Source organism: Aotus nancymaae, unplaced genomic scaffold, assembly GCF_030222135.1.
Source record: "Aotus nancymaae isolate 86718 unplaced genomic scaffold, 86718_ANA_hifiasm-v0.15.2.pri h1tg000174l, whole genome shotgun sequence".
Taxonomy (NCBI): Eukaryota; Metazoa; Chordata; class Mammalia; order Primates; family Aotidae; genus Aotus; species Aotus nancymaae.
The window spans coordinates 234,027-261,367 of NW_026988589.1; the positions used below are offsets into that span (position 1 = coordinate 234,027).

Genomic DNA, 27,341 nt, shown 5'->3' on the forward strand with positions numbered 1-27,341 from the left:
GTATATATGTGTGCATATGTGCACAACTGTGTATATACATGTGTGCTCATATGTGTGCATTCTTCTATGCACATGTACCTGTGTGTGTGCATGTGTACCTATGTGCATGTGTGCACATACCTGTGTGCGTTTATACGTGTGTGCATGTACATGTGTGCACCTGTGCATGTGTGTGCATGCCTGTGTGTACACGAGTACCGGTGTGCACGTGTGCACACCCATGCCTTTGTATGTATACACACACGTGTGCACTGTGCACATTATGTGTCCGCATCAGCATGCTTTGTGGGATTTCCCTACACCCAGGATTGCTCCTACAGCGGGCACCTCCACTGGGGAACACAGGGGCAATAGCCCCTGCCCCTCCCACCCTCACCTGGGGTGGAGAGGTGGTGGAGGGGCACATCCCAGAGCTGGGGACACAGCGCCGACATCCAGTCCTCATTCTCATTTCTGAAGCGAAGGCCTCAGAAGCTGCTGGGAGCACTCGCCTGCCCGACCATCAGAGGTGAACCCCGGGAAGCAACCTGAGGAAGAAGAAGAGGAAAAGAGGTTTTCCGTGGTGAAATTTGTGCTGTTGGCAGGCACAGTGGCTCGTGTCTGTTATCCTAGCACTTTGGGAGGCCGAGGTGGGCAGATCATGAAGTTAGGAGTTCAAGACCAGCCTGGCCAAGATGTTGAAACCCCATCTCTACTAAAAATGCAAAAATCAGCTAAGTTCCTGCAGAAAGGGTACTCCCACTAGCCATCGTGGCACGAAGAGTACAACGAACAAAGGAAAACATACACATTTATCCCTGACACATTTGGGGTCGTCCTTACTGCTGTGTCTCATCTCCGTTGGCTGGAGCCAGACCTCAACATCTAAACTAAAACCCGACTGGCTGATAACTTAAAACTTTTCTAAACAGGTGAAAGCCATGCAGAGCTGGGGCATGCCGGTGAGCACGTCCAGCACAGATATCTCTGTTAAAATACAAGGACATAGAATGTACTACGTGCCTGTGAGCACGGCATCTCTTAACAGCTGCTTAGGATAGGGCTTCTAGCAAAAAGTCAAGAAGGCTTTTGAAGGAAGTGTTTAAAACGATTATTCCTAACATTTATGAATCTTTCTTAAACAAGAAACAAAACTTTGAGGAGGAATTTTTTTTCCTTCCCACAGTTTAATTTGCAGGGCCCCGGTTGCAGAACCCAACAGTGTAGCAGAAGAGTTCTCTTTCTTTCCCATGCATATGGAACTGAAAGAGAGAGAGAGAGAGAGAAACAGAGAGAGGTCCAGAGCCACCCAGGGCAAACCCCACCCCAACAAGGAGTTCACAAAGCCTCTTTCCTGGGGTGACTGCAGCATGTCTCTTGCCTTCTGGGGAGCCCCCACCCTGAGATCATACGTTAAACCCTCCAGCCTAGGACAGTGAAAAGGTCCCCACAGGTGATTCCGTGGGGTCTCCCAGCTGTGGGGTCTACCAGGCATGGGGGCCTAAATTCTGGGTGTGTCAGAGCCACGTAATGCACTGCCTGGGAGGGGCCCAGGTCCTGCACCTCCCAGCCTGGCCCCCACAGGGGCTCCGCCTCCATCTGTTGGGGTATTGAGCCCTGGTGTGGGAAATCTGATGAAGTTTCCCAGGCTTATATAACAAGGAAAACAAGGCCAGGCACGGTGCCTCACGCCTGTCATCCCAGCACTCTGGGAGGCCGAGGCGGGCAGATCACGAGGTCAAGAGATCGAGACCAGCCTGGCCAAGATGGTGAAACCCCATCTCTACTAAAAATACAAAAAACTTAGCTGGGCCTGGTGGTGGGCACCTGTTATCCCAGCTACTCGGGAGGCTGAGGCAGAACTGCTTGAACCCGGGAGGCGGAAATTTCAGTGAGCCAAGGTCGCAACACTGTACTCCAGTCTGGCGCCTGGTGATGGAGTGAGACTCTGTCTCAAGAAAAAAAACAACAACATGGAAAACACGTTTTTGTGTTTTGTTCTGTTTTGAGATGACATCTCGCTGTGCTGCCCAGGCTGGAGTGCAGTGGCGCGATCTTGGGTTCGAGCGATCCTCCTGCCTCACCCTCCCAAGTAGCTGGGATTACAGGCGCACACCACCACACCAGGCTACATTTTTTTGTATTTTTAGTAGAAATGAGGTTTTGCACCATGTTGTCCAGGCTGGTCTTGAACTCGTGACCTCAGGTGATCTACCCACCTCAGCCTCCCAAAGTGCTGGGATGACAGGCATGAGGCACCGCACCTGGCCAGGGTTTCTCGTTATCAGCATCCCCCTATGTCTCTGTAGCCAGGAGCTCTTTTCTTCTCCCCTCCTTCTTTCTGGCCTAATAAACTCTGCTCCTTAAAACCACTCCACCTGCGTCCCGGTCATTTCACCTAAACTTGTTCATGCTCTGACCAGCGCGTGGTATTTCTAAGCCAACAGCGCCACCTAGTGGAAACAGAAATCCTCTTCATAACACACATCGCCAGTCCTCTGCCATCCTCTTCATTCCCCTCTCATACCGTTAAACGGGAGGGTCTGGCCACGCCATGGCTCACGCCTGTCATCCCAGCACCTTGGGAGGCCGTGGTGGGTGGATCACGAGGTCAAGAGTTCGAGACCAGCCTGGCCAACATGGTGAAACCCCGTCTCTACTAAAAGTAGGAAAATTAGCCGGGTGTGGTGGTGGGCGCCTGTAGACCCTGCTACTCGGGAAGCTGAGGCAGGAGAATGCCTTGAACCTGGGAGGCGGAGGTTGCAGTGAGCCGAGATTGCACCACTGCACTCCAGCCTGGGGGACAGAGTGAGATTCTGTCTCAAAATAAAACAAAAAGTGTTACAGCTCTTTTAGAATTTGTCTAGCAGCCTTTCCGTGTTTTGCCGGAAAGCCCCTAAAAAATTTATTTAAAAAAATAATAATAAAATAAGGCCAGGCGTGGTAGCGCACACCTGTAATCCCAGCATTTTGTGATGCCGAGGTAGGCAGATCACCTGAGGTCGGGAGTTCAAGACCAACCTAACCAACATGGAGAAACCCGTCTCTATAAAATTAAATTAAATTAAATTAAATTAAAATAAATCAGGCTCTAAGCTACTTCTCTGATGGGAGAGCTCTGCTTTCAACAGTTAGGAGGAAGATGGCTTCTGTAGCCACATTTGAGTCTGGATATTGTCCCATCAGCAGGAGAATGGCCATTCTGTTCCTACTTTTTTTTTTTTCCTCTTTCTTTCTTTCTTTCTTTTTGAGACACAGTCTTGTTCTGTTGCCCAGGCTGGAGTGCAGTGGTGCAATCTCAGCTCACTGCAACCTCTGCCTTCAGGTTCAGGCGATTCTCCTGCCTCAGCTTCCCAAGTAGCTAAGATTACAGGCACACGCAACCACGCCCAGCTAATTTTTGTATGTTTGGTAGACAGAGGTTTCACCATGTTCGTCAGGCTGGTCTTCCACTTCCGACATCAGGTGATCCACCCATCTTGGCCTCCCATAGTGCTGGGATTACAGGCGTGAGCCACTGTGCTTGGCTTTCTGTAAGATTTTTAAGGACTAAATTAGCCTGTTGACAGTTTCAGATCTGAGGAATGTTCCAGATGGACCTGGGGTCTCCTCTCAGAAATGGGACCCAGAGGGGCAGGGCATAGTGGCTCATGCCTGTAATCCCAGCACTTTCAGAGGCCGAGGCCTGAGGTCAGGAGTTCAAGACAAGCCTGGCCAACATGGTGAAACTCCGTCTCTACTAAAAATACAAAATGTAGCCGGGCATCATGGCACATGCCTGTGATCCCAGCTACTTGGGAGGCTGAGGCAGGAGAATCATTTGAAGCCCGAAGGCAGAGGTTGCAGTGAGCTGAGATCACATCACCGCATTCCAGCCTGGGTGACAGAGGGAGACTCTGTCTCAAAAAAAAAAAAAAAAAAAAAAAAAGGGACGTGGAGGAAGGGAAGGAGCCCCCATCTCCTAGAGAAGAGGCTCACCTCAGCAGACTCCAAACTGCAAACCCACCTTGGGCCCCAAACACAGGGGGAGTTAGGAATTAGTTGCTCTTAGCTGGGTGCAGGTGCTCACGCCTGTAATCCGAGCACTTTGGGAGGCTGAGGCGGGTGGATCACCTGAGGTCAGGAGTTTGAGACCAGCCTGGCCAACACAGTGAAACCCCCATTTCTAATAAAAATCCAAAAAATTAGTCTGGGTGGCAGAGCGGGACCCAGTGTCTCTAACAACAAAAAAAAGAGTTGTTATTAGTACAAAGGAATATCTGCATTAAGATAACGGCTATAGAGACCAAGGGTTTTTGTTTGTTTGTTTGTTTTTAGATGGGAGTTTTGGTCTTGTTCCCCAGGCTGGAGTGCAATGGTGCTATCTCGGCTCACTGCAACCTCTGCCTCCCGGGTTCAAGTGATTCTCCTGCCTCAGACTCCCGAGTAGCTGGGATTACAGGCGCCTGCCACCACGCCTGGCTAATTTTTGTATTTTTAGTATAGACAGGGTTTCCCCATGTTGGCCAGGCTGGTCTCAAACTCCTGACCTCAAGTGATCCACGCACCTCAGCCTCCCAAAGTGTTGGGATTAAGGGCGTGAGACCCCCGCACCCAGCCAGACCTGCGTTTTAATCTCCACCTCCTGGGTTCAAGTGATTCTCCTGCCTCAGCCTCCAGAGTAGCTGGGATTACAGATGCATACCACCATGCCCAGCTAATTTTGTATTTTTAGTTGCGATGGGGTTTCACTGTGTTGGCCAGGCTGGTCTTGAACTCCTGACCTCAGGTGATCCACCCGCCTCGGCCTCCCAAAGTGCTGGGATTACAGGCGTGAGCAGCTGCACCTGGCTAAGAGCAACTAATTCCTAACTCCCCCTGTGTTTGGGGCCCAAGGTGGGTTTGCAGTCTGGAGTCTGCTGAGGTGAGTAACCTCTTCTCCAGGAGGTGAGAGCTCCTTCCCTTCCTCGACGTCCCATTTCTTTCTTTTCTGAGACAGAGTCTCCCTCTGTCACCCAGGCTGAATGCGCTGATGTGATCTCAGCTCACTGCAACCTCTGCCTCCTGCCTTCAGATGATTCTCCTGCTCAGCCTCCTGAGTAGCTGGGATTACAGGCACATGCCACTGTTTCCAGCTAATTCTTTGTATTTTTAGGAGTGCTGGTGTCTCACCATGTTGGCCAGGCTGGCCTCGAACTCCTCCACTTTGGCAAAACACACTTTCCAGGCTGGGTGTAGTGGCTCATGCCTGTAATCCCAGCACTTTGGGAGGCCAAGGCGGGCACATCACCTGAGGTCAGTAGTTCAACAGCAGCCTGGCCAACATGGCGAAACCCCATCTCTACTAAAAGAAAAAATACAAAAAAAAGCCAGGTGTGGTGGCAGACTCCTGTAACACCAGCTACTGAGGAGCCTGAGGCAGGAGGATCGATTGAACCTGGGAGGCGGAGGTTGCGGTGAGTGGAGATGGCACCACTGCACTCCAGCCTGGGCAACAAGAGCAAAACTCCCTCTCAAAACAAACAAACACTTTCCAAACTGTCTGAGACCTGCCTCAGAAACTTTACGGCCACAAGCCACCGCACCCAGTCTAATAATAACCAATTGCCAGTTAGAAAATGTTAAAATCTACCTACGAGCTGGAATTAGCTGGGAACGGTGGCAAGTGCCCATCAGCCCAGCTCCTCTGGAGCCTGAGGCAGGAGAAACATGGGAACCCAGGAGGCGGAGGTTGCAGTGAGCTGAGATCACGCCACTGCACTCTCATATAGTTTTTGGGTCAGAAGACTCGAGGAAATCGGTGTCTCCAAGGAGAGGCCAGGCCCAGAGCGGCAGAGGCTCATCCTCTGGAGCATTCCATCAGCTACGGCTGCTGCCATACTCCCTCCCTCCCATCTCTGTCCATCCCCTCTGGCTGGAGATGCCTCCAACACACCCCAGCTCCCCTGAGCATGAGGGGCATCCCCTCCTGTGCCCACAGCTGTCCCCATGTCCCCCCAAACCCCTCCATCACACCCCAGGTCCCCTGAGCACTGAGGGGCATTCCCACCTGTCCCCACACCTGTCCCCATGTCCCCCTGACCCCTGCATCACACCCCAGCTCCCCTGAGCATGAGGGGCATCACCTCCTGTGCCCACACCTGTCCACACATCCTCCCAACCCCTCCATCACACCCAGCTCTCCTGACCGTAAGGGGCATCCCCTCCTGTCCCCACACCTGTCCCCACTTCCCTCCGACCCCTCCATCACACCCCAGCTCCCTTGAGCAAAGAACGGCATCCGCTCCTGTCCCGACACCTGTTCCCACATTCCCCCCCAACCCCTCCATCACACCCCAGGTCCCCTTAGCACTTAGGGGCATTCCCACCTGTCCCCACACCTGTCCCCATGTCCCCCCGACCCCTGCATCACACCCCAGCTCCCCTGACCATGAGGGTCATCCCCTCCTGTCCCCACATCTGTCCCCATGTCCCCCCAATTCCTCCATCACACCCCAGCTCCCCTAACCATGAGGGGCATCCCCACCTGTCCCCACACCTGTCCCTATGTCCTCCACAACCCCTCCATCACACCCCAGCTTCCCTGACCATGGAAGGGCATCCTGTCCTGTCCCCACACCTGTCTCCACATTCCCCCAATCCCTCCATCACACCCCAGGTCCCCTGAGCACTGAGGAGCATCACCTCCCGTCCCCACACCTGTCCCCACATCCCCCCACATCCCCCCCCTTCCTCCATCACACCCCAGGCCCCCTGACCATGGAGGGGCATCCCCTCCTGTCCCCACAACTGTCCCCATGTACCCCTGACCTCTCCAACACACCACAGCTCCCCTGAGCACTGAGGGGCATCCCCACCTGTCCCTAAGTACCCCCCGACCACTCCCCACATGTGAAACTAAAATTTAGAAACTAGGCCTTTAATTTCAAATAAGGTTGATTTCAGGAATTTTTGATGCTGTGGCTATCTGGTGAAACAATTTATATTTGTGACTTCAAGGTTTGTAAGTTTTCTATTTTAACATTTTGAGTTGATTAGTAATTAGAAATAACTTCAGTTCTAGCTGCTAATGTCTTATGTTTTTATCATATCTAAATATTTGAGGAATCTTAGGGACATTTCCCCCAATTTCCTTAGCCACTCATCTGATTTATGAATCCTTAAATCTCTCTTCTAATGATATCTTGCAGCTTATGATTTTCAACTTCAGAGGAAGTCCTAATAATAAACAGCTTGTGCCCCAGACAGCCACAGGATGTCAGACAGCCACACTCAAACCACCTATGATTCTAATCATAGCAGAGCTGCAAATTTTTGGGCACCCTGAAATGCTCTGTAGAGGGGTGGCGAGATGGTGCTAATTTCACTTTCCTAATCCCATCATTTGGTTAGGTACCCCGATACATGTTTTATACTACCCTATATTTTCCCTTTATAGCATTTATCAAAACCATAATTATTTTCCCAAATCTTTAATGTCAGCGAGCACCATGAGAGTAAGGACAAAAATTATCCTAGGATGCAGGGATCCTCCCACCTCAGCCTCTCAGAGTAACTGGGATAGCAGGTGCATATGACCACACCCGACTAACTGTCGTAATATGCGCTTGTAGTGATCTCAAGTGATCTGCCCACCTGGGCCTCCCAAAGTGCTGGGATTACAGGTGTGAGCCACTGTACCCAGCTATTTTCTTTCTAAATTGTAAAAATTATTTATGGCCAGGTGCAGTGGCTCACACCTGTAATCCCAGCACTTTGGAAGGCTGAGGCAGGCAGATCACAAGATCAGGAGTTCAAGACCAGCCTGGCCAACACAGTGAAACCCTGCCTCTACTAAAAAAATAGAAAAAAAAAAAAAAAAAAAAAAAGAATAGCTGGGCAAGGTGGCAGGTGCCTGTAATCCCAGCTACTTGGGAGGCTGAGGCAAGGAGATTTGCTTGAACCTGGGAGGTAGAGGTTGCAGTAAGCAGAGATCATGACACTGTCACACCTGGCAACAGTGTGAGACTCCATCTCAAGGAAAAAATAAAAATAAAAAAATAATAATAAACATTTTTATGCACATGAAAAAAAGTTTTATTTAACAAAAGGATGGCTCGGTGCGGTGGTTCACACCTGTAATCCCAGCACTTTGGGAGGCTGAGGCAGGCGGATCACCTAAGACCAGGAGTTCAAGACCAGCCTAGTCAACATGGCAAAATCCTATCTCTACTAAAAATATAAAAATTAGCTAGGTGTGGTGGCCCATGCCTGTAATTCCAGCTACTCGGGAGGCTGAGGCAGGAAAATCACTTGAACCTGGGAGGCAGAGGTTGCAGTGAGCTAAGATTGTGCCACTGTACTCCAGGCTGGGTGACAGAGTGAGATTCCATCTCAAAAAAAAGAAAATATAAGCAAAGGATGTAATTTTAAAGTCAAACAATAACGTAAATACAAAATATCCCTCAGCCTGAGGACATGAACGGTGTGCCCTTGTCTGTGTAGACACCTACCAGTCTTTTGGAACTGCTCCAGCTCCTCATTGCTCAGCTGCTTGATGGACGTCATCACTGCCTTAAAGGCTCCCTTCAGATGCTTCCCCAGGACCATGTGATCTGGTTCTGCCCTTAGCCGAATGCCATACTTCTTTTTATCTGCAGACAGTGTAACTTTTCGAACATTCAATTCCTATAGTTAGTGCACAAGAGGAAACAAAAATGAGAAATGAAAACATATGTTCACACAAAAACCTATGTCCACAGCAACATTATTCCCATCAGCCAGAAAGTAAGAACAGTTCAAGTGTCCATCAACCATGAATGGATAAAATAATACTGTAGACACACGCAATGAAATATTTAGCAATATGAAGGACTGAAGCACTCATACACACTACAACATAAATTAATGTAAAACATTATGCTAGCCGAAATATGCCAGACATAAAAATTACAAATTGTACGATTCCACTAATATGAAATGTCCAGAGAAGGCAAACCCAGAGACAGCAAATAGGTACGTGGATGCCGGGAAGTGGTCAGGTATCGAGGGGAAAACGGTGTGTGAATGCTAATGAGTACTGGGTTTCTTTCCGGGATGAATGAAAATGTTCTAAAACTGTGGTGATGGTTGCACAATTCTATAAATATGCTTAAAAGCCAGTGACTTGTACGGTAAGAAAAAAATGTTTCTTATGAAGATCGACCAAGACAGTTGAGCATAAAAGAAAAAGGACTCCAGAACCAGAAATATAAACTTCATCCCTCAGAGGTAACCTTTGTGCAAGCAATTTCAGAGTACTGCAAGGTTAACTATCAACCAAGCAGATGAATCAGTTAAACAGAACACTTCATGCTTCAGTCATGCTACTGAGGATTACTGATGCAGCAGGGATGGTGATGGCACAGTAGATGGGAAAATGAGATCTCATGAGAACAATAGTTTGAAGCAAATACTATGGAATGTTTAGTTTTGCCATTATATGTAGCTACATTAATGTCATTTTAAGTGACTGAAGTAATTTATTTAAAATGTTTCCAGTGGCGCACACCTGTAATCCCAGCACTTCAGGAGGCCGAGGTGGGAGGACTGCTTGAGCTCAGGAGTTGGAGACTGGCCCGGGTAACATGGTAAAACCCCATCTGTACAAAAGCCTATACTACTATGCCTAATCTCAGCTCTCTGGGAGACTGAGGTGGGAGGAGTGCCCGAGCCCAGGAGATGGAGGTTGTAGTGAGCCAAGATCACATCACTGCACTCCAGCCTGGGTGACAGAATGAGACCCTGCCTCAAAAAAAAAAAAAAAAAAAAATCCTATTTTATGCATAACCACAGGCACTAATTTCAGAATTTACAATCTAACTTTTAGTTTCTAGTATTTCTCTGGGATTCTCAAGCAACTGAAAACCAAATACAGAAATTGATATTTTCTACAATAATGATTTTAAATATTACCTGTGAAAAGAATAAACAATGAAATTTAAAAAAAAACATGTTTTCTATCATCATAAAGAAGATGAGGTAAAATGTTATTCATTTTGTAAAAACCATGGAATAAAGATGTTTAGGAAGACAACTGACACTGTAATTTAAACTTTGACCCCAAAACTCCACTTCTGGTATCTACCCAATATCCATACAGTGATATATGCATATATGTACACATATAGCTTTTGTTTGTTACCAGAAACCTAAATTTCAAACAGAAGAGTAATTATATAAATTATGAAGCAGTCAGGAAGTGAGACTCCAGGAGAGATGGAGTGGAAAGAAGCTCACTACGCTAGTGCCTTGACTATTTATAACCAAAGCGAGGGCACCTGTCACTTGTATAATTTGGAGGAACAAAGTTTCTTTGGTAGTTATCAAAAAGTACTTCAGAAGGCCTGGCAAAGTGGGGCTCATGCCTGTAATCCCAGCACTTTGGGAGGTCAAGGCGAGCAAATCACTTGAGATCAGGAGTTTTAAGACTGGCCAACATGATTACACTCCACCTCTACTAAAAATACAAACGTCAGCCGGGTACGGTAGCAGTGCCTGTAGTCCCAGATACTCAGGAGGCTGAGGTAGGAGAATCGCTTGGACTTGGGAGGTGGAGGTTGTGGTAATGCACCACTGCACTCCAGCCTGGGTGACAGTGAGACTCTGTCATAAAAAAAAGAAAGGAAAAAAAAAAGTACTTCAACACAGAAGAGATGCAAATAAAGATGATAGCTGATAGGTAAAAAAAAAATTCATTGATCTTGAAATATTTTTAAAAGAATTATATAAAATTTGTGCTGATTCCAAGCACAGTGTAAAATATGATGGATTGTTAAATTTTTTATGAATATACTAATGAAAATAAATTATACAGTCAATATGTACTTTATTGAAGATTATTCATCAAAATAATGTTCTCAAGGGAGGTCTATTTGTACCCAAAACAGACAAATCATCCATCTCACCTCAATGACATACTTCTCCAAAGACTTGATATCTTTAAGAGCTTCTGGATCTTGATGGATAACCACAATTTCTTTCAAAGGATACTAGGAGGAAAAGGGAGGGGGAAGGTCACTCAGCAGCCAGTCCTCTAGACTGCAGAAAAATATTAAATGTTTATTTGAACCTCAAGCTCTAGACTAGTCAGGCTGGACTAGTACTAAGTCATTCACACCCTCACTGTAGAAAAGAAAAAAGGCCATTGCTGTAAGCTCTCTATATTAAGAAAACACCCCGAAGACTTAAATATTTAGATCGGTGCCATGTAAAATAGAAGTAAAATTTCAAACCTTTATGGGAATAGTTTTGCGGTCTCTGATCACTGGCTCAAGTTCAATCACAGACTGTATCTGAGATATTGCACTCTCTGTTTTCTTATCAATCAATTCTTCTCTGAGTGGTAGAGGTAGGAATATGAAAGCGATTAGATTTAAAAGGAAAATTCAAGACATCAGGCATGCTTACGTGAGGAAGAGGGTCAGGCTACAGAAGTGTGGCCAGGCCCTCCTGATGAGGCACTGGGGGAAGGGCAGCGCAGTGCCCACCTGGGGGACAGAGAAGGAGGCAGCAGCCTGAGCCTGCCTCAGCACACGGCACCTCCCCAAAGGGCCCCCATCACCCCACATGCTGCAGCTCTACAACGGGGTTCCATACCAAGCATCCCTGCTACCATGTACCAACGTGGGCCCCATCATGCAGCCTGAGGAGGGGTTCATGTCAGCTGGGGGCCAGGGTGGGAGGCAGGGCACAGAGGGAGCTGGAACAGGGAAATGCCTCCTCTCCCCCAAATGCTTGAGCAACTCTCCCTCCTTGGCACAGGTGAGACTTATTTCTATTTGATTCCTACCGAACACGGGGCAGCATGAGGTAGTGGATGCTGTGTGTGTCCTTGTCTTGAACAGAAACAGGGTCAATCAGCACCTTCAGATTCTGGTACATCAATTCAGTGAGAAAAGGCGTGTAGGGAGCCTGTATGAAGACACAGGACGTCATGTCAGTCATATGCAGTCATCAACAACTGACCTCATTTATACTGAGAAACAGCTAAACATGTTAGCGACACAGTAATATGCACTGAAATGGGCATGAGGTTACAAAACATGCCCTATGAATGAGAAATGGCCTCACAGCCCTGAAGCATAGTTGTAGGACTGGAGCCAGAAAAACCCAAAGCATCTCAAGAATTCTGAAGGATGTCTAAAATAGAAACAGGAGCACCTAATGATATATCAGCCAAGTCAATATGCACAGAGGACTGACTGTCCCAAACCTCAGAAACCTCATCTGCAAACTGAGGAACACACCCCCTGCTTCATGGGATGAAGGTGATGAGATGAGGTATGGAGAGGATCAGGCACAGGACCTTGTACAAAGCAGATTTTCCTTCAGTTAAGGAATAAATAGGAGCCTTATAACATATAGAGTAGCAGAAACAGGATAAAAAGAAAGTTGAAGGCTTTCCACTTTTACATTATTTAACTAATATTTGAACTGATAGGAACATATATCAAACAATTACTTGCACATTTTCCTCCCAATGCTAAGTCAAAGTATTTTTTGTGATATATCTGCTAGGACAGGTATTAGCTAAAGAACTTCCCCATTATTTGCAATTATGCCAATCCACATTAAGATGAGGTATGTCTTACTTCGCACTGTAGATCCTCCTTCCCGAGCCAAGGGCCCTGACTACACTATACTACCAGAGATTGGAAGGAAAAAATCCAGTATTTCTTAGTCCTTACTTAACATGTATAAGCTAGTTAAGATTTCTGAAAAGAAACTACAGCTATAAGCTGTTATAAAACATCTATTTCTGCTTTTGGTGGAATAATAGAGAATAGATATAAAAGGAGGACGCTGCAGCAAGTGGGTACCGAAGGCGGCACACAGGCCAAAGGGTACTAGAGAGAAGTCAACCATCTTACTACAAGTCTGCAAAGAGAAAGCAGAACACTAAACAAGGTTTCTAGGACAATGACACAATCTTCCATCCCAGTTTCACCCTAATGAATAAAAAGGAAACATAAACTTTGAACTGCTAAAATAAGTGTTTATCATTAAAAAAATAAGTTGATTAAAAAGAGGCAACCCTCAAAGAGCATGCAGTACACAGCCAGAACACGAGGCAGAGCAGGAAGAAAGGGCCACGACCACAGGCTGTCTAGGGTGGCCCTGCAGAGCAGTGCAGAAAGCCTGGCCAGGATGTGCAGCTGCTGTCCTACTATCCCCACCTGAGGCAAGCCGATAGGAAAGTAAAGCCTGACTGTAGGACCAAAAGGCTGAGGGCAGAATGGATCTACCCACAACAGACAGAAACAGCTGCTAACTGAAAACTTTAAAGTGCCTTTAAATAAGATATTTTATGTTAAAAAAGTATATACTGTGTATTTAAAAAAACTAATTCATTGTAGCAAAAACGAAGATAATGAAAAAATTTCTACCATGAATAAGTTATCCAGAGATAACTACTATACACATCTTAGCATATGTCCTAGATATGTGTGTGTGAGAGACACCTGCACAAAAACGAAATTATAGTTGTGTTGCAGGGTTTGAATATTAATGCATTTTAAGCCACGACTGGCTGCGTGCGGTGGCTCATGCCTGTAATACCAGTGCTTTGAGAGGCTGAGGTAGGTGGATCACCTAAAGTCAGGAGTTCAAGGCCAGCCTAGCCAACATGGTGAAACCTGTCTCTACTAAAAATACAAAAATTAGCTGAGTGTGGTGGCATACACTTGTAATCTCAGCTCCTCAGGGGACTGAGGCAGGACAATCACTTGAACCCGGGAGGTAGAAGTTGCAGTGAGTTGAGATCCTGCCACTGTACTCCAGCCTGGGAGACAAGAGTGAAACTCTGTTTCAAAAAAAAAAAAAAAAAAAAAAGACATGACTAATGGGGGGTGGGAGCCTTTACTGGGCCTACGGTAGAGACTTCGCTCTCCCTGTTACACATCACTGTTATTTATGTACCCTGCTTAAGTCCTGAGACCAGGACCTATGCTCTGCTCATCCTAAACCCCCAACAGCTACACAGGAGCTCTGTCCACAGCCAAATAACCGACTCCCTTGTGGTAAATGGAAGGCGGTATCCCTCTCAATATTAAAGCCATACCTGCCAATATTTTAATAAAATATTTGCATGATTTTATTTCAAATGTTAAGAGGTCTGCTCGGTTTAGCCCTGTTTGTGCCCTGACATTCCCCTTCCAATATATATACATAATTGTATTGTGAAAAAAAAATCCAAAAATTTTTTAGAACTTATAGATCCCTATGCCTCAAATGACAAATATAGTTAAAATGCAATGTAAAAAGAGAAGAAAAACATAGCTTCAAAAACTGAGAGCATCTGAAAATGTTCCTTTCCCTTTGGGCTATTCTCGTATTTCTTCTACTCTCAAACTTCATGTGCTTTTTGCTTTTCTCAACAGCAGACTGCGCTTACCTTTAATCTTCTGTGGTTCATTCTAACATACCAATTGGTAAGAGTATCTACAAACTTGACAAGGCGAGGCACCACAGTGTAAAGCCTATAAGCAAAAAGTAAGACAAGTCAATGAGGCAGCGAGTGAGTACCAGGCACCTGGGGTGGGGAGAGGGCTGGATACAACAAAGAATGGGCTGCCTCTTCTATCCAAGGGCCTCCACTTACCAAGGAGAAAAGAACCAAAATGAAGCAATCACATAACGGCCATCTGTTGAGGATGTGCTACATGGCAGTCAAGGTGTTTTGTGATGCACACATAAAAACCACACTATGAGCCACATGTGAATTTCCACTGGTCAGTGAAAAAAGCCAAAAACTCCAGTATGTGTGGATCAAAGTCCAAGGCTGCCCACAACACAAGTGTAGCAAATACCGTTTACAGGGAGTTGTGCAATTTGGCAGCATCAACAATGCCCAACTCCTTTCTATTGTAGTACATTGTACAGCAACTAAAAGACATACAAAAAGCTCAAATCAGATGCTAAAAGGCATAGCATAGGCCAGTGATTCTCAAACAAAAGCAATTTTGCCCTGCGGGGAACATGTGTCAGTGTTTTAAGAAACATTTTGCTTGCTACAACTTGGCAGGTAGTGTGGTGCTATTGAAATCTAATGGGTAGACCCCAGAGATGGTGCTCAACATCTTATAACGCACAGCACAGCCCCACCACAGAGGATGATCTGGCCCAAACTGTCCATAGTGCTGCAGCTGAGAAACTGGCATAGGATAGGAATAAAATATAACTTGCTTTCTAAGTATTAAAATAGTCAAGTAAAAACAGCAAGAGGTAGTGAAGGTCTTGAGGAATTAGGAGGATTTGAAGGGTTCCCTGAGAAACTCAGAGGTCAAGCAGGAAAGAAAGGATGTTTAGCCAGTCGTGTCTGAGGCAAGGCTTATTTTAAGGATTCTCATTCACCTCCCCTTTAAATTAATATTCTGTTGCATAAAAACAAACACCAAACGAGCAACACTTAGAAACAAACACAGTTTATGATAATGAAAAGAATCCAGGGAGTTTTAATGAGGCTTCTGGTCTAAGCTAAAGAGATGAGAAGTTGCAAGGGGCAGAGCTGCTCTCTGCTGCTGTTCACGAAGACCAGAACTCGGGTGCCAGTGGGCTGAGCCCCAGGCCAGAGTCGTTAGCTGATCACACTTTCCTCAACAGGTGATTTCAGTGACTGAGGTCTGTCTAAATGATTTCTAGGGTTCACACCACTTTTTACCTTCTAGGGAGCTCAGGTTTTCTATATTCTTGTTTCAACTCTGAGGGAATAATGAACCCCACATGCAATGGATGAACATACAACATACGGGGGCAGCAGCAGCAGCCACTACCCAGGCCACCGCCACCCTGTGAGCCAAGTCCTCTCAAACCCACAGTGCTGCTGAGGGAGTGGAGGGCACGAAGCTGACAGGCTGGCAGAGCTGGGACTTAAATATGACCCACACAACGTGGCTGCTGATCTCTAGTTTCCAGGCAGATGAGGCCCCAGTCAGGGTGCAAACTCTCCAGACCCAGCTGCACCAGGTTACGGCAGCTGCTCCGGGCAACAATCCCATTTCCCACCCACTCATATCACTCAGGAGGGAAAAGTAGACACAGTTGTGAGCAGTCTGCACAGAGTGTACTGGACTCCCAGTGCTGCCCTCCTCAGGGCAGGAATCAGCCTCACACTCACTTCCATCTTCATCCATGTCCATCTGGGCAACAGCTGGACTGTCACGATCCTTCTACATGTTTAACAAGGTGGACAAATCCTTTAGGGTGACTGATTAACAGTCTTTAGTGCTATGTGGGGCAGTACTGCCTTTTCCAGGGAGTGGCATGTGCCAATATATAGGTTAACGGTGAATCCCAGGTCTGTGGTGGCCGCTGCTCTGCCCAACAGAAGCAGGATCTACAGGGTCCTGTGAGGATGGATTTGCCTTACCCTCTTTCATCCTCACTGTGACCCAGGGCCTCTGCCTGCCCACTTTAACTGATTGTCTGAGGTGTCCCAGATGTCTCACCTGGACCTATGGTTGTAACTATCTGAAACCCTGAGGAACTCAACATAATGTAGTTTTGAATCTCTATAAAATTACCTAACAAACTTACTGTTGTTAGTTAATAGAAATATAGCAATACGTCCATTTCATTACTGCTCTTCTGACTTTTCTAATTTTTCTAGAAAACATGGGAAGTATTCAGTAATAGACCTAAAAATAAGTTATAAATGTAATAATAACAAGTATTATTTATCGAGTACCTATTATCTGCCAGCTACTTTATGTAAATCATCTCTACTTAAGCCTTACAAACAGTACTGGGCATTTTGCAGGTAAAGACACTGAAGGTCAAGATAGAATGAATGAGTAGCATCTGATGGCACAATGGGGTGATTACAGTCAACAATAATTTCTTGCACATTTATAAACAACTAAAAGGGTATAACTGGGATGTTTAAAGATACAATAAATGCTTGAGGTGACAGATACCACATTTACCCTGATGTGATTATTACACATTGTATGCCTGTCTAAAAATATCTCATATACCCCATAAATATATAAATCTATGTACCCATAAAAATTAAAAAAAAAAAAAAGAAAGAAATAAAAAAAAAGAAACTGATGGTCAGACTTTAGGCAACTCTCTGGACTGGGAACAAGTGGTAGAGCTGGGCTTTGAACTCACAGCTATCGAACTCCAAAGCTCTTCTGTGGAGGGTTGAGCTCGCCAGGACACCCCCTAAAGACAGAATTGCTCAGTGCTTTTTTTTTTTTTTTTTTTTTTTGAGATGGAGTTTTGCTCTTGTTACCCAGGCAGTGGTGCAATCTCGATTCACTGCAGCCTCCGCCTCCCAGGTTCAAGCGATTCTCCTGCCTCAGCCTCCTGAGTAGCTGGGGATTACACGTGCCCGCCTATATGGCAAGCTAACTTTTTCTTTAATATATTTTTAGTAGAGACGGGGTTTCACCAATGTTGGCCAGGCTGGTCTGGAACACCTGACCTCAGGTGATCTGCCTGCCTCAGCCTCCCAAAATGCTGGGGATTACAAGTGTGAGCCACCAAGCCAGGTCAGAATTCCCCAGGGCCTTGAAACAAGGACATCCCAACAATTAACAAGCCTTAACAGAACTACATTTGAGAGGTGAAAGGAAGCAATTATTTAATCTTCTGTATCTCTCAATATTTCCACTATGTTTATAGACAGATACATACCAAAAGGGCAGTTACAAAGAGAGTAGATCTGGGAGGACAGACCAAGAGAGACTCACCTGCCATTTTAGTCTCAAAGAAGCCAATGAGAGACTGCATGAAGGACAGGATCCACTGGTCTGTAATGTTGGGGCTTTTTCTAACTGTTCTCATTGTAGAGAAATACTATCTCTTCTTCCTAGGAATGAACAATCAGTAAAACACTTGCACATTGGGGTAAGGTACGATAAGGAGATAAACTTTTAAAATCACTTAAACAAACAAAAAGAATCCCAAACACTGCTGGCAATGTGAATTTCTGATTTTCAGCAATATTTTCAAGACAAGCACCAACGTAGGACATTAAGTCCTCAATTATGTTTTTGAGAGAACCGAAGAGAGTTTAGGAAAACATTACTTCTCTGCACCAAACAGTAATTAAGAATTGAGAGATATTCTAAAACCTCGTCAGAAAGTGCAGGGTTTAGTTACTTTAAACCTCAGGAAGGAAGGACAGTAAAATTGTCTAGACTGGTCACTGCCTATTCCACTGTGCACAATTTGAATTTGGAACCATGCAAAAGTATTGCTTGGTTAAATTAAAATCATTTAAAAGATAAAAAATAAACGCTTAATACCAGCGCAATATGCTGGGAAACAAAATGAAAGGCTTTCTGGCCGCATAGCCACTCTTTCCCAGACTGAGGCTTTCCACCTGAATCAGGCAGAGGATCCAGACGTGGATCGTCTGACAAACACAAGGGTTCTTAGGAAGTGTTCTAAATTGTGTTTAGGAAGTGCAGCCCCTGTTCAGATTCATCAAGAGTGGGAAAGAACCCAAGTGGGAAGGAGCATGGGTTGAGGGGGACAAAAGTAGGTCTGGTGACAAAGAATGGAAGTAAAGGGGACATCAGGTTGAAGCTTTGTGCTGTGAGCCAGAAAGACAGTCAAAAAGTAATCCCAGCACTTTGGGAGGCCGAGTAGGGTGGATCACGAGATCAAGAGATCGAGACCATCCTGGTCAACATGGTGAAACCCCGTCTCTACTAAAAATACAAAAAGAAAATTAGCTGGGCATAGTGGCGCGTGCCTGTAATCCCAGCTACTCAGGAGGCTGAGGCAGGATAATTGCCTGAACCTAGGAGGAGGAGGTTGCGGTGAGCCGAGATTGCGTCATTGCACTCCAGCCTGGGTAACAAGAGAGAAACTCCGTCTCAAAAAAGAGTTGCCTAAAGAGGTGCACACAGTCTGCGCTGCTGCCCTCCAGCTGGAAGGGAACCTCAGTTCTTTCCTATTGGCTGGAGCCCTTCACAGAATGTCCCCCACCCCTTCCAGTACCTGCTGCACTGCCCCTCCCCCTCTGCAGAATGTCTGGGGTCCTATGTTCTAAACTGTTTGACTTTCAAATTTTACCGGACCTACCTGAACTCAGGAGAATCTGTTGAGGCAGGTCACTCTCTGGGTCCTGCTCTTGACTTTTCTCATTGTGGAAACTGTCAGACAGCGGTGATCAGCACCCAGCCTGAGGGGATGGCTTCAAATGGAGGTGAGTCTGTAGGGACAGGGGTATTATCCAAGTCTCTGTCACGTTTCAAATCCTTGGGAATTCAAATTTGACACTGCCCCAGGGACAGTTGATAGGGCTAGTGTCGAGGAGGGAGGGAGCACTGGATGTCCCCAAAGACATCACACCTGGAGAGGGCCATGGCACGCTGAGTCTGTGGTTAGGGAGGACGGCTCCTTGGAGGTGGACCAAGATGCCTGGGAGAATACCCCGTGTAGGGGAAAGGATGGAGTGGATGTACTGATTCTTTCTAGAAGGGGACAGGTCACGTCACCGTGTGTTTGTAGGGAGTGGTGGGATCGTGTTGTGCTGGTGGCCCAATGAAGATGGCGGGCAAGCCTGAGCCCTGTGTTATGTCTTCGGGCACCTGGAAGGTGCCCTTCCATAGTGTTCAGAGGGATTTGGACTGGACTTTTCTAGATCTTAGGGAGGAGTGAGGAGGAGAAGTCTCAGCCAGAGACGACTGTTGGGTGTGATGGCTGTGACAGAGCATGCAGTGACAGCCTCTGGGTGGGCGAGCCTGGGGCTACTGTAACTGCCGCAGCCTCTCAGCTCGCTCCCCAGAGGTGGCTTCTCAGTCAGTTCAGGTAGCTGTTGGCTTTAACAGCGGTGGGGTCAGTGGGGAAGTTCAGGCAACACGGCCCGGGCTTCCCAGGTTGTTCTGAATTGTTCATCCTTTTGTGGAAGCGCAGGGCTTCAGACCCACTTCCTCTTGTCTGCTAGCTCATGGCCTGTCCTCTGCACTTTGCGTTTCAGTGGAGATGAACAATTTGCCTCTATTCCATGTCTACTACCTCATGAACAGGGGACAGGTGTGGACTCTTGCTGGTTCTCAGTGGAAAGGTCTGGAAAGACTGGTTTCCTTTTCAGTAGAGGAAGGAGAGTAGCACACAAATAGGAAGATGGTCCTCTTATTATTATTATTCAAGTTAGGATGTGTGTCCTGACTGATGAGGTGCATGTGCTGTATCCCTGTTCCCCTTGACTGGAGACTGCATGAAGTCCTAGCGAACAGGGATGAGCTCCAGACAACTTTGCCACAACTGGCCTGTGGCCCAAGAACCTCTGGTTCTTGGTTGGTCACTATATTCAGTTATTGGGAGCTCAAAGGAAAAGGACCAGAGATGGGCTCGTTGTCCCACGACCTACTGTAACATGACCAGCAGCTGTGAAAATCCCCAGACACCTCCCCCGACAGCCCCACTGCTCACCGCTTGCTGGCTGTGTTCTGATCGTGTGCCGCTCTTGCTGGCTGCGCAGTGACAGTATCTCAGGGAACTCCACCACTGCTTCTCAGACCTGCTCCCTGGGAACAGAGCTTCCTGAGTGGCAGCCAGGACCACCGAGCACTGAGGAAAGTGTCGCCTGACTCTGACCCATGTTTAGCACTTGCGGGGCATGGTGCCAGAACAATCACTTGCACACTGGGTGTGATGCGTATGGGTTATCTTCAGGGTTCACGGGGTGCTGGCTTGGGAGAGATTTCCATCCAGTGGTTTTCTTTCATTGTTTCTTTTTCAACATGGAGTCTTGCTCTGTCACCCAGGCTAGAATGCAGTAGTGCAATCTTGGTTAACTGCCAGGCTCTCTAGTGAAGGGACCCTCCTATGGAGGAACAGAGCATGCGATGCACAATCAGGGACACTTGCAAGCTGCAGTTTCCCTGTCACATGCCCTCAGCTGTAGGACACCCCTCTGATTCCCCAGTGACTAGGGCGGACCTGGAGACCCCAGCTCATTCACCTCTTTCCTTCGTCTCCACAGCATGCCCAGAGCTGGAACCGGGTGTCACCAAGAACCCTGGCACCTCCATGCCAGTGTTCACGGCTCTGTCCTTCGCCACACCTGCTCCTGGCCCAGCAGATGGGCCGCCCCTCGTGACTGCAGTGGTTCCTCCAGGCGGCCCTCCGGTGCTGTCTGCCTTCCCCAGGACCCCTCTGGTGGCAGGACAGGATGGCCAAGGCCTGAATTGGGCCGGGGCTTCCAACGTCCTTGTCCAGATGAAGACAGAAGTGGGGCCTGTGAAGGCCCCTCAGGCACAGACCTTGGTCCTACCTCAGACCCCCCTCGTCTGGCAGGCTCCAGGTGCCATCTGTGAGGGAGTGGCATGTCCACTTCCCCGAACCCTGGCAGCTGCCCACGTCGTTGGGGGCACCCAGGCCTGTGACAGAGGCTGGTCCCAGGGCCTTCCTCCTCCAGCACCACCACCTGCTCCCCAGCCGGGCCCCATCATGGCTCCAGGGAATGCTTGTCCATGGTCACAAGGGGCTCATGGAGAGGGCAGCCTGGCTCCCTCCCAGGTGAAGGCCCCGCCGGACAACTCCTGCAATCCCCAGAGCGTGTATGAGAACTTCCGACTCTGGCAGCACTACAAGCACCTGGCCCAGAGGCACCTTCCCCAGAGTCCGGACATGGAAGCGCTTTCCTGTTTCTTCATGTGAGTGTCCTCGGGGCACCAGAGCTCACCCTGCAGCTCACCCTTTTATAAAGAGACTGCTGGATGGACGGGAGGTCACGCTGTTCAGGGGAGCTTGCAGGGTAGTCTTGAAGGCGACAGGTTGAGCTATGGAAGGGCACATTTTCAGGAACATTCATCTGGCTGCCGCTCAGGACAGACTCTCAGGGGCCTCATCTCACCTGCCCCTCACTGTCCCATGAGTCCAGCCAATCCTTACTGGGCAGGTATTTGCAGCTTTGTGCTCGATCCCTTCTAGAAAAAGGGACGACGATGCTTCATTCAGAGGATGGTGAAGAGGTGACTTGAGGTCACACATGAGGCACACAGCACAGTGCCCAGCACATGCTGGGACACGTTACATGATAACTGTTAATGATTACTGTCCCTACTGCTATCATTATCAGGACTAGGCTATCTAGGACAGTGTTCCCCAAAGCCACGGGCTCCAGTGATGGCTCTGAGTGCACCATGAGCCCAGCAGCCCAGGGCCATGGACTGTGGTGACTGAGGCAGCAATGCCAGCATCTGAGAGTTTGTCGATTCAGTCCCAGTCCTGCCTCTCTCCATCCTGCGGTGCCTCTGTGACCCTGTGTCCCCCGCTGATGAGCAAACCCGTACTCCACGGGAGCTTGAGCACATCCACCGGGCAACACACTGGCCACTCCCCTAGGCAAGTCCCCTGCCCAGGGTGTAGGTGTAAGGAGGCCCCATCTTTGTCCCAAAAAATCTTGCTGCCCCTGCATCCTGGAACTGGTTGCATTCTCCCTTGGAGCTGAGTCCCGGTGCACTGGGGACCCGGATTCACGAAGTAGAGTTGCCCCAGGCTCACAGGCTTGGCGTGGAGTGGGCTTCGATGCCGTTCTGCTTTGGTTCTGGTTTCTACTCGTCTCCAGGACTCTGAGGCTGCATCCCCAGGGGCTGCCTTGCTCCAGAGTCCCCAGGAAGCTGGCTAAATGCTCAGTCCTGGGGCCTTGGAACCTGCATGTCAACCCTCGCTCCCCGGTCATTCTGTGTGTGCGCTGTCTCAGTCAGCTCGGGCTCCGCCATAACTAATCCTATAGACTGGGTGCTTTATCAGGACACATTCACGTCTCCCACTTCCAGAGATCGGAAGTCCCAGATCAAGGCAACAGCAGATTGGTGTCCTGGGTGGAGAGGGCTGCCTCTGGCTGTGTCCTCTTGCGGGTGAGAGGGAGAGCCCTGGTGTCTCCTCCTGCCCTTATCGGGGCTCAGATGCCATGATGGGAACCCACCCTCATGACCTGCTCTAATCCTGATTAACTCCAAGAACTGACACACCAGGGATTAGGGCTTCAGCACGGGAATGCTGGGGACACTCATGTTCCACCCATAGTACTGAGTTCATTTGTCAACACTGTAACACTGAGGACTCGAGGGGCAGTTGGAGAGACCAGCCGGTGGCTTGTGTTGATGACTGATCTTGGGGGCATATCCTGCCCACGTCGGGGAGAACAGGACAGGGACAGATGGCAGGACATGTGTGGGGGGGGGGACAGGGGCCGGGTGTTGGGACCAGTGGGCTTGGGATGGAGGGTGGGCTTATGGACTGGGACTGACTGCACTGCCTTACAGCCCAGTTCTCAGATCCCTGGCCCGGCGGAAGCCCACCATGATCCTGGAGAAGGGACTGTGGCGGGCCGTGCAGGAATGGCAGCACACGAGCAACTTTGACCGGATGATCTACTACGAGATGGCGGGAAAGTGAGTCTGGGGTGCAGGGGCAGAGCCCACATGGCAGGGTGAGAGAGGATGACAGAAGCCGGATGGCCATGGTGGCTTCTCAGTGTGGAGCATGAGGAGGGTGTGGACAAACGCAGGCCCTCCTGGGCCCCTGGCTCCCTCAGGAAGCTGCTCCTCCCTCCTGGAGTGCTCTGGGGTCTCTATCCTGCCCTGGTGGGAAGCCACGCCCTGCTTGGCCTCGGGCCAACCCCTGCCTGACACTAAGGGTCAGGGAGGGAGGAGCCAGCATCACAGCCCAAAGGAGATCACCGCCAGCTGTGAGGATGGGGAGAAGGGGCGCTGGGGACTATAGACAGAGCAGGGTGCACTCTCCTAACAGCAGTGGCCAGAAGTCTGTTTTCACCCATCCCAGCCTGGCCAGGATTGGAGAAACCTGCGCTGGGTCAGGGGAGACCTGCGTCCAGGACACCATGAGACCCATCTCTGGCCTGCCTGCCTTTGCTCCTCGTAGTCCCCTCCTTTAAGACAGAAAGACAGCAGCCTCAGGGGAAAGGGGCCCTGTCTTTTGTGCCCAGCTTTTGCTTCCTCCCGACCGGGGTCTCCCATGCTTCATCTTCCTGGGTTATCCTTCAGGGACCCACAGTCCCAACCTCAGGACTCATGCAACTGGGCAACATCATGGACGCCTTCTGCCATAAACCCCACTCCTGGTGCCCTCCTGGGCCTCGTGGCCCCGACTTAAGTCAGAAAGCCCTGTTGATGCCATGGGCTCTGCAGGGGCCGGGTGAGGGAGGGAGAGCCCAGAACTCTGGGAGTAAGTTCCCTCTGGGACTGGGCGACGGGCCCCAGGGAGGGCCCGGACAGCCTGCCTGAGGCATGCCTTCTCATCCCTGCCATCGGCTGCTGCCTGGTCCTGGGGGCAGAGGACCTGGACCCTCTCAGGACGGCCTACACCTTCTTCACCCCAGGTTCCTGGAGTTTGAGGCTGAGGAGGAGATGCAGATTCAGAAGTCGCAGTGGATGAAGGGGCCCCAGTGCCTGCCTCCTCCAGCCCTGCCGAGGCTTGAACCTCAGGGACCATCGGCCCCTGAGGTGGTCAAGCAGCCAGGTATGGCTTCCCACATTCCCACAGGAGCCACGGCAAAGCCCAGAGGGGCCAAGGGAGGCCACTGGCCCCACACCCCATGCCTCCCTTCAAGAGAGGGATTTGTTCCTTCCAACAAGACAGCTCAGGGGAGCTGGGGGGCTGGGCGGCCCGTGCTCATGCAGTGGGTATTCACCTGGTCAGGTTTCCTAGCTACTCTCTCCCCTCGCCATTCCAAAACTCAACAATCTGCCCAGGAAGCAGGGATGAGCGGGTGGAGTACTCAGCATATCAGTGACTCCAAGCTTCCTCCAAAAGGATGCTGTCTCACATGTGCCCCTCCTGTGGCGTCTCTTCCAGGGGCGCTGTGGTTCAGGTGGTCCTGACCCAGCTGGGACCCACTTCAGGTCCCTGAGCCCTGCCCTCCCCTGTGTGATGCAAGCAGGAGGAGCAGCCCTCACCACGCCCATCCTCCTCCCTCCCTGCCTCAGTGTACCTTCCCAGCAAGGCCGGCCCCAAGGCCCCACCTGCCTGCCTGCCACCACCCAGGCCCCAGAGGCCAGCGGAGACCAAGGCCCACCTGACATCACCCAGGCCGCAGCAGCCAGCGGAGACCAAGGCCCCCGAGGAGATCCCCCCGAAGTGGTGCAGGAGTATGTGGACATCGTGCAGGAGCTGCTGGGGCCTCCCGTTGGGGCCATGGGGGAGCTCAACGGAGAATGGGAAGAGGGCGAAGTGAAGCAGGAAGGGGACAGGATGCTTCTAGACCCAGGTGTCCTGAGCTACATTGACAATCTGTGTTCCCAGAGAGACTTCATCACCAAGGTGGGCTAGCCTGAAGTGCTGGAGTCTGCAGAATTCGAGGGGGTGGCACTCACAGGTCCTTGGAATTAAGCTCTGTTCCTTAGCTCCTCCGCAGTAGATGGGTGTGTGTGTTGCCGTCGATTTGACTGTCTGTGTATGTGATTCTGTCTGTGTCTTTGTATCTGTGATTGGTTACTCTGTGTCGGTGTGGGTGTGAGTGTGGAGTGTGTGTGTTACTTGTGTCTATGTTCCTGTATCGTATGTGGGTCTCTTTGTGTGTCTGTGTGTGGTTTGTGTGTCTCTGTCTGCATGTGTGTATGCTCCCAGGTCTGTGGTCTGTGTGTGGAGCTGGTGGTCGCCATGATATGAAACAGTTCCAGAAGGGTGGGGATGGGGCGCTCACTGCTTTCTCCATCTCCTCCAGGTGTCCTTGGCTCCAGGTTACTCCCTGCCCAGGAAGCTCACACTGTCTTCCTTCTGTTTCCAGGTGGAGGCCGTCATTCACCCCCGATTCCTGGAAGAACTGCTTTCCCCAGATACACACATGGATTTCTTGGCCCTAAGCCAGGAGGTGGAGCAGGAGGAAGGACTCACCCTTGCCCAGGTAGAGCAGGGAGGGAGGGGAACCCAGGTACCCTGGGGGCAGGAGGGACCCGGCACAGAAGTCCCACCTGATTGTCCACCCCACCCTGCGGAGGATGCTCAGCTTCTTGGGGAGCCACTCCGAGGTGGGGAGGTGCAGGTTCCGATGGAGCAGGATGGAGAGGAGCCAGGGAGGGGAGTCAGGATGCAAACTGCAGTGAGGCCCAGCGGGATGCCCAGCAGAGCCACACCCTCTGTCTTTCACAGGAAGCCCAGCTGCCTCAGGCTTCCCTGCCTGCTGCCCAACTGCCTTGGTCTCCACCACCCTGGGCCCTGTTCACACTTGAGGCAGCGCCAGTAAGTTCCCCCTTTCCTCCCGCAGGTAGCAGAGAAGCGCCTCCTATCCTTGAAGGAGGAACGGTGTGAGAGGGCAGTCCCTAGTCATGGCACCACCCAGCTGGGCTCAATCTCTTCTAAGTCTGCAGTGGGCCAAGGAGCAGAGAGAGATGTGCCTGGCCCCCAACAAGGGGTCAGCATGGAAACCTGCCCACCCCAGACGGCTGCCAGGACCCTCAGGGACAAGGCAGAGTGTGCACTGGGATGGCCAGGTCCAAAAACCCTGTTGTGCTTCTGGAGAGGCTGGATTCTCGCAGGCTGAGGGCTGCCTGGACAAACTCTCCTTCCCAGGATCACAGACCCATCCCCCAGACGGCTTCCCGGGACCCTCAGGGACAAGGCAGGGTGTGCACTGGGACGGCCAGGTCCAAAAATCCCATTGTGGTTTTGGAGAGACTGGATTCCCGCTGGCTGAGGGCTGCCCGGCCAGACTCTCCTCCCCAGGACCATAGACCCACCTGCCCAGGCGTGGGGACCATGGATACCTGGGGTCTCCCTGGTGCCTCTCCTGTCAAGGAGTCATGCAGGCTAAGAGGTCAAGTGAGAAGGAGAGGGAAATCTCCGGTATGGTTTCTGCCATGGGTACCAACTACAGGCTGCGGCCCTGGAAGCTGTCCCAGAGCCCTGTCCCTGCCTCGGGCCTTCTCAGCCCAGAAGCGCCCTATCCTCCCCAGGACCACAGACCAACCTGCCCAGGCGTGGGGACCAAGGACACCTGGGGTCTCCCTGGAGCCTCTCCTGTCAAGGAGTCATGCAGGCTGTCTAAGGGGTCAATTGAGGAGGAGAGGGAAATCCCCGGTATGGTTTCTGCCGTGGGTACCAACTACACGCTGCAGCCCTGGAAGCTGTCCCAGAGCCCTGTCCCTGCCTTGGGCCTTCTCAGCCTAGAAGGGCGGGAACCCCAGGGAGCTCTTCAGTCCCAATCTGCAAAGAGAAGAGACCTCAGCCCAGCACCGGCTCCTGCCACCAAGTCCAAGAAGCGAGCTCTCTTCAGAGGCCTATCCCCTGCTGTTCAGACGCCCGACCTAGGGCCTGGGCTCAGAGTCTCTGGGACGCAATCCCTGGCTTGGGGGCTGGGTGGCCCCTCACAGTCTAAAAAGAGAAAGGGTGACGCCTTGCTTTCTAAGAGGAAGAAAATGCAGCATTATAGCCAGTAG

General features: G+C 49.8%; 1 protein-coding gene, 1 non-coding gene and 1 pseudogene across 2 annotated transcripts; 2 read left to right on the plus strand and 1 right to left on the minus strand.

Moving 5' to 3' along the window:
* Window positions 1-342: 342 nt before the first annotated feature.
* Window positions 343-21,361, minus strand: LOC135272997 (isoleucine--tRNA ligase, cytoplasmic-like). Its single transcript, XM_064371807.1, has 9 exons — window positions 20,371-21,361; window positions 19,018-19,147; window positions 17,676-17,794; window positions 14,372-14,456; window positions 11,768-11,889; window positions 11,211-11,313; window positions 10,884-10,967; window positions 8,451-8,625; window positions 343-527 (listed from the first exon to the last, which is right to left on the minus strand). Exons 4-9 carry the CDS (start codon window positions 14,390-14,392, stop codon window positions 448-450), a joined length of 585 nt encoding a protein of 194 aa, XP_064227877.1. The 5' UTR covers window positions 14,393-14,456; window positions 17,676-17,794; window positions 19,018-19,147; window positions 20,371-21,361; the 3' UTR covers window positions 343-447.
* On the plus strand, window positions 2,816-2,877 carry LOC135273002 (U7 small nuclear RNA). The gene has a single exon (XR_010340903.1). It is a non-coding gene; the product is annotated as a U7 small nuclear RNA (small nuclear RNA).
* LOC135268119 (NUT family member 2G-like) lies at window positions 15,705-27,341 on the plus strand (annotated as a pseudogene).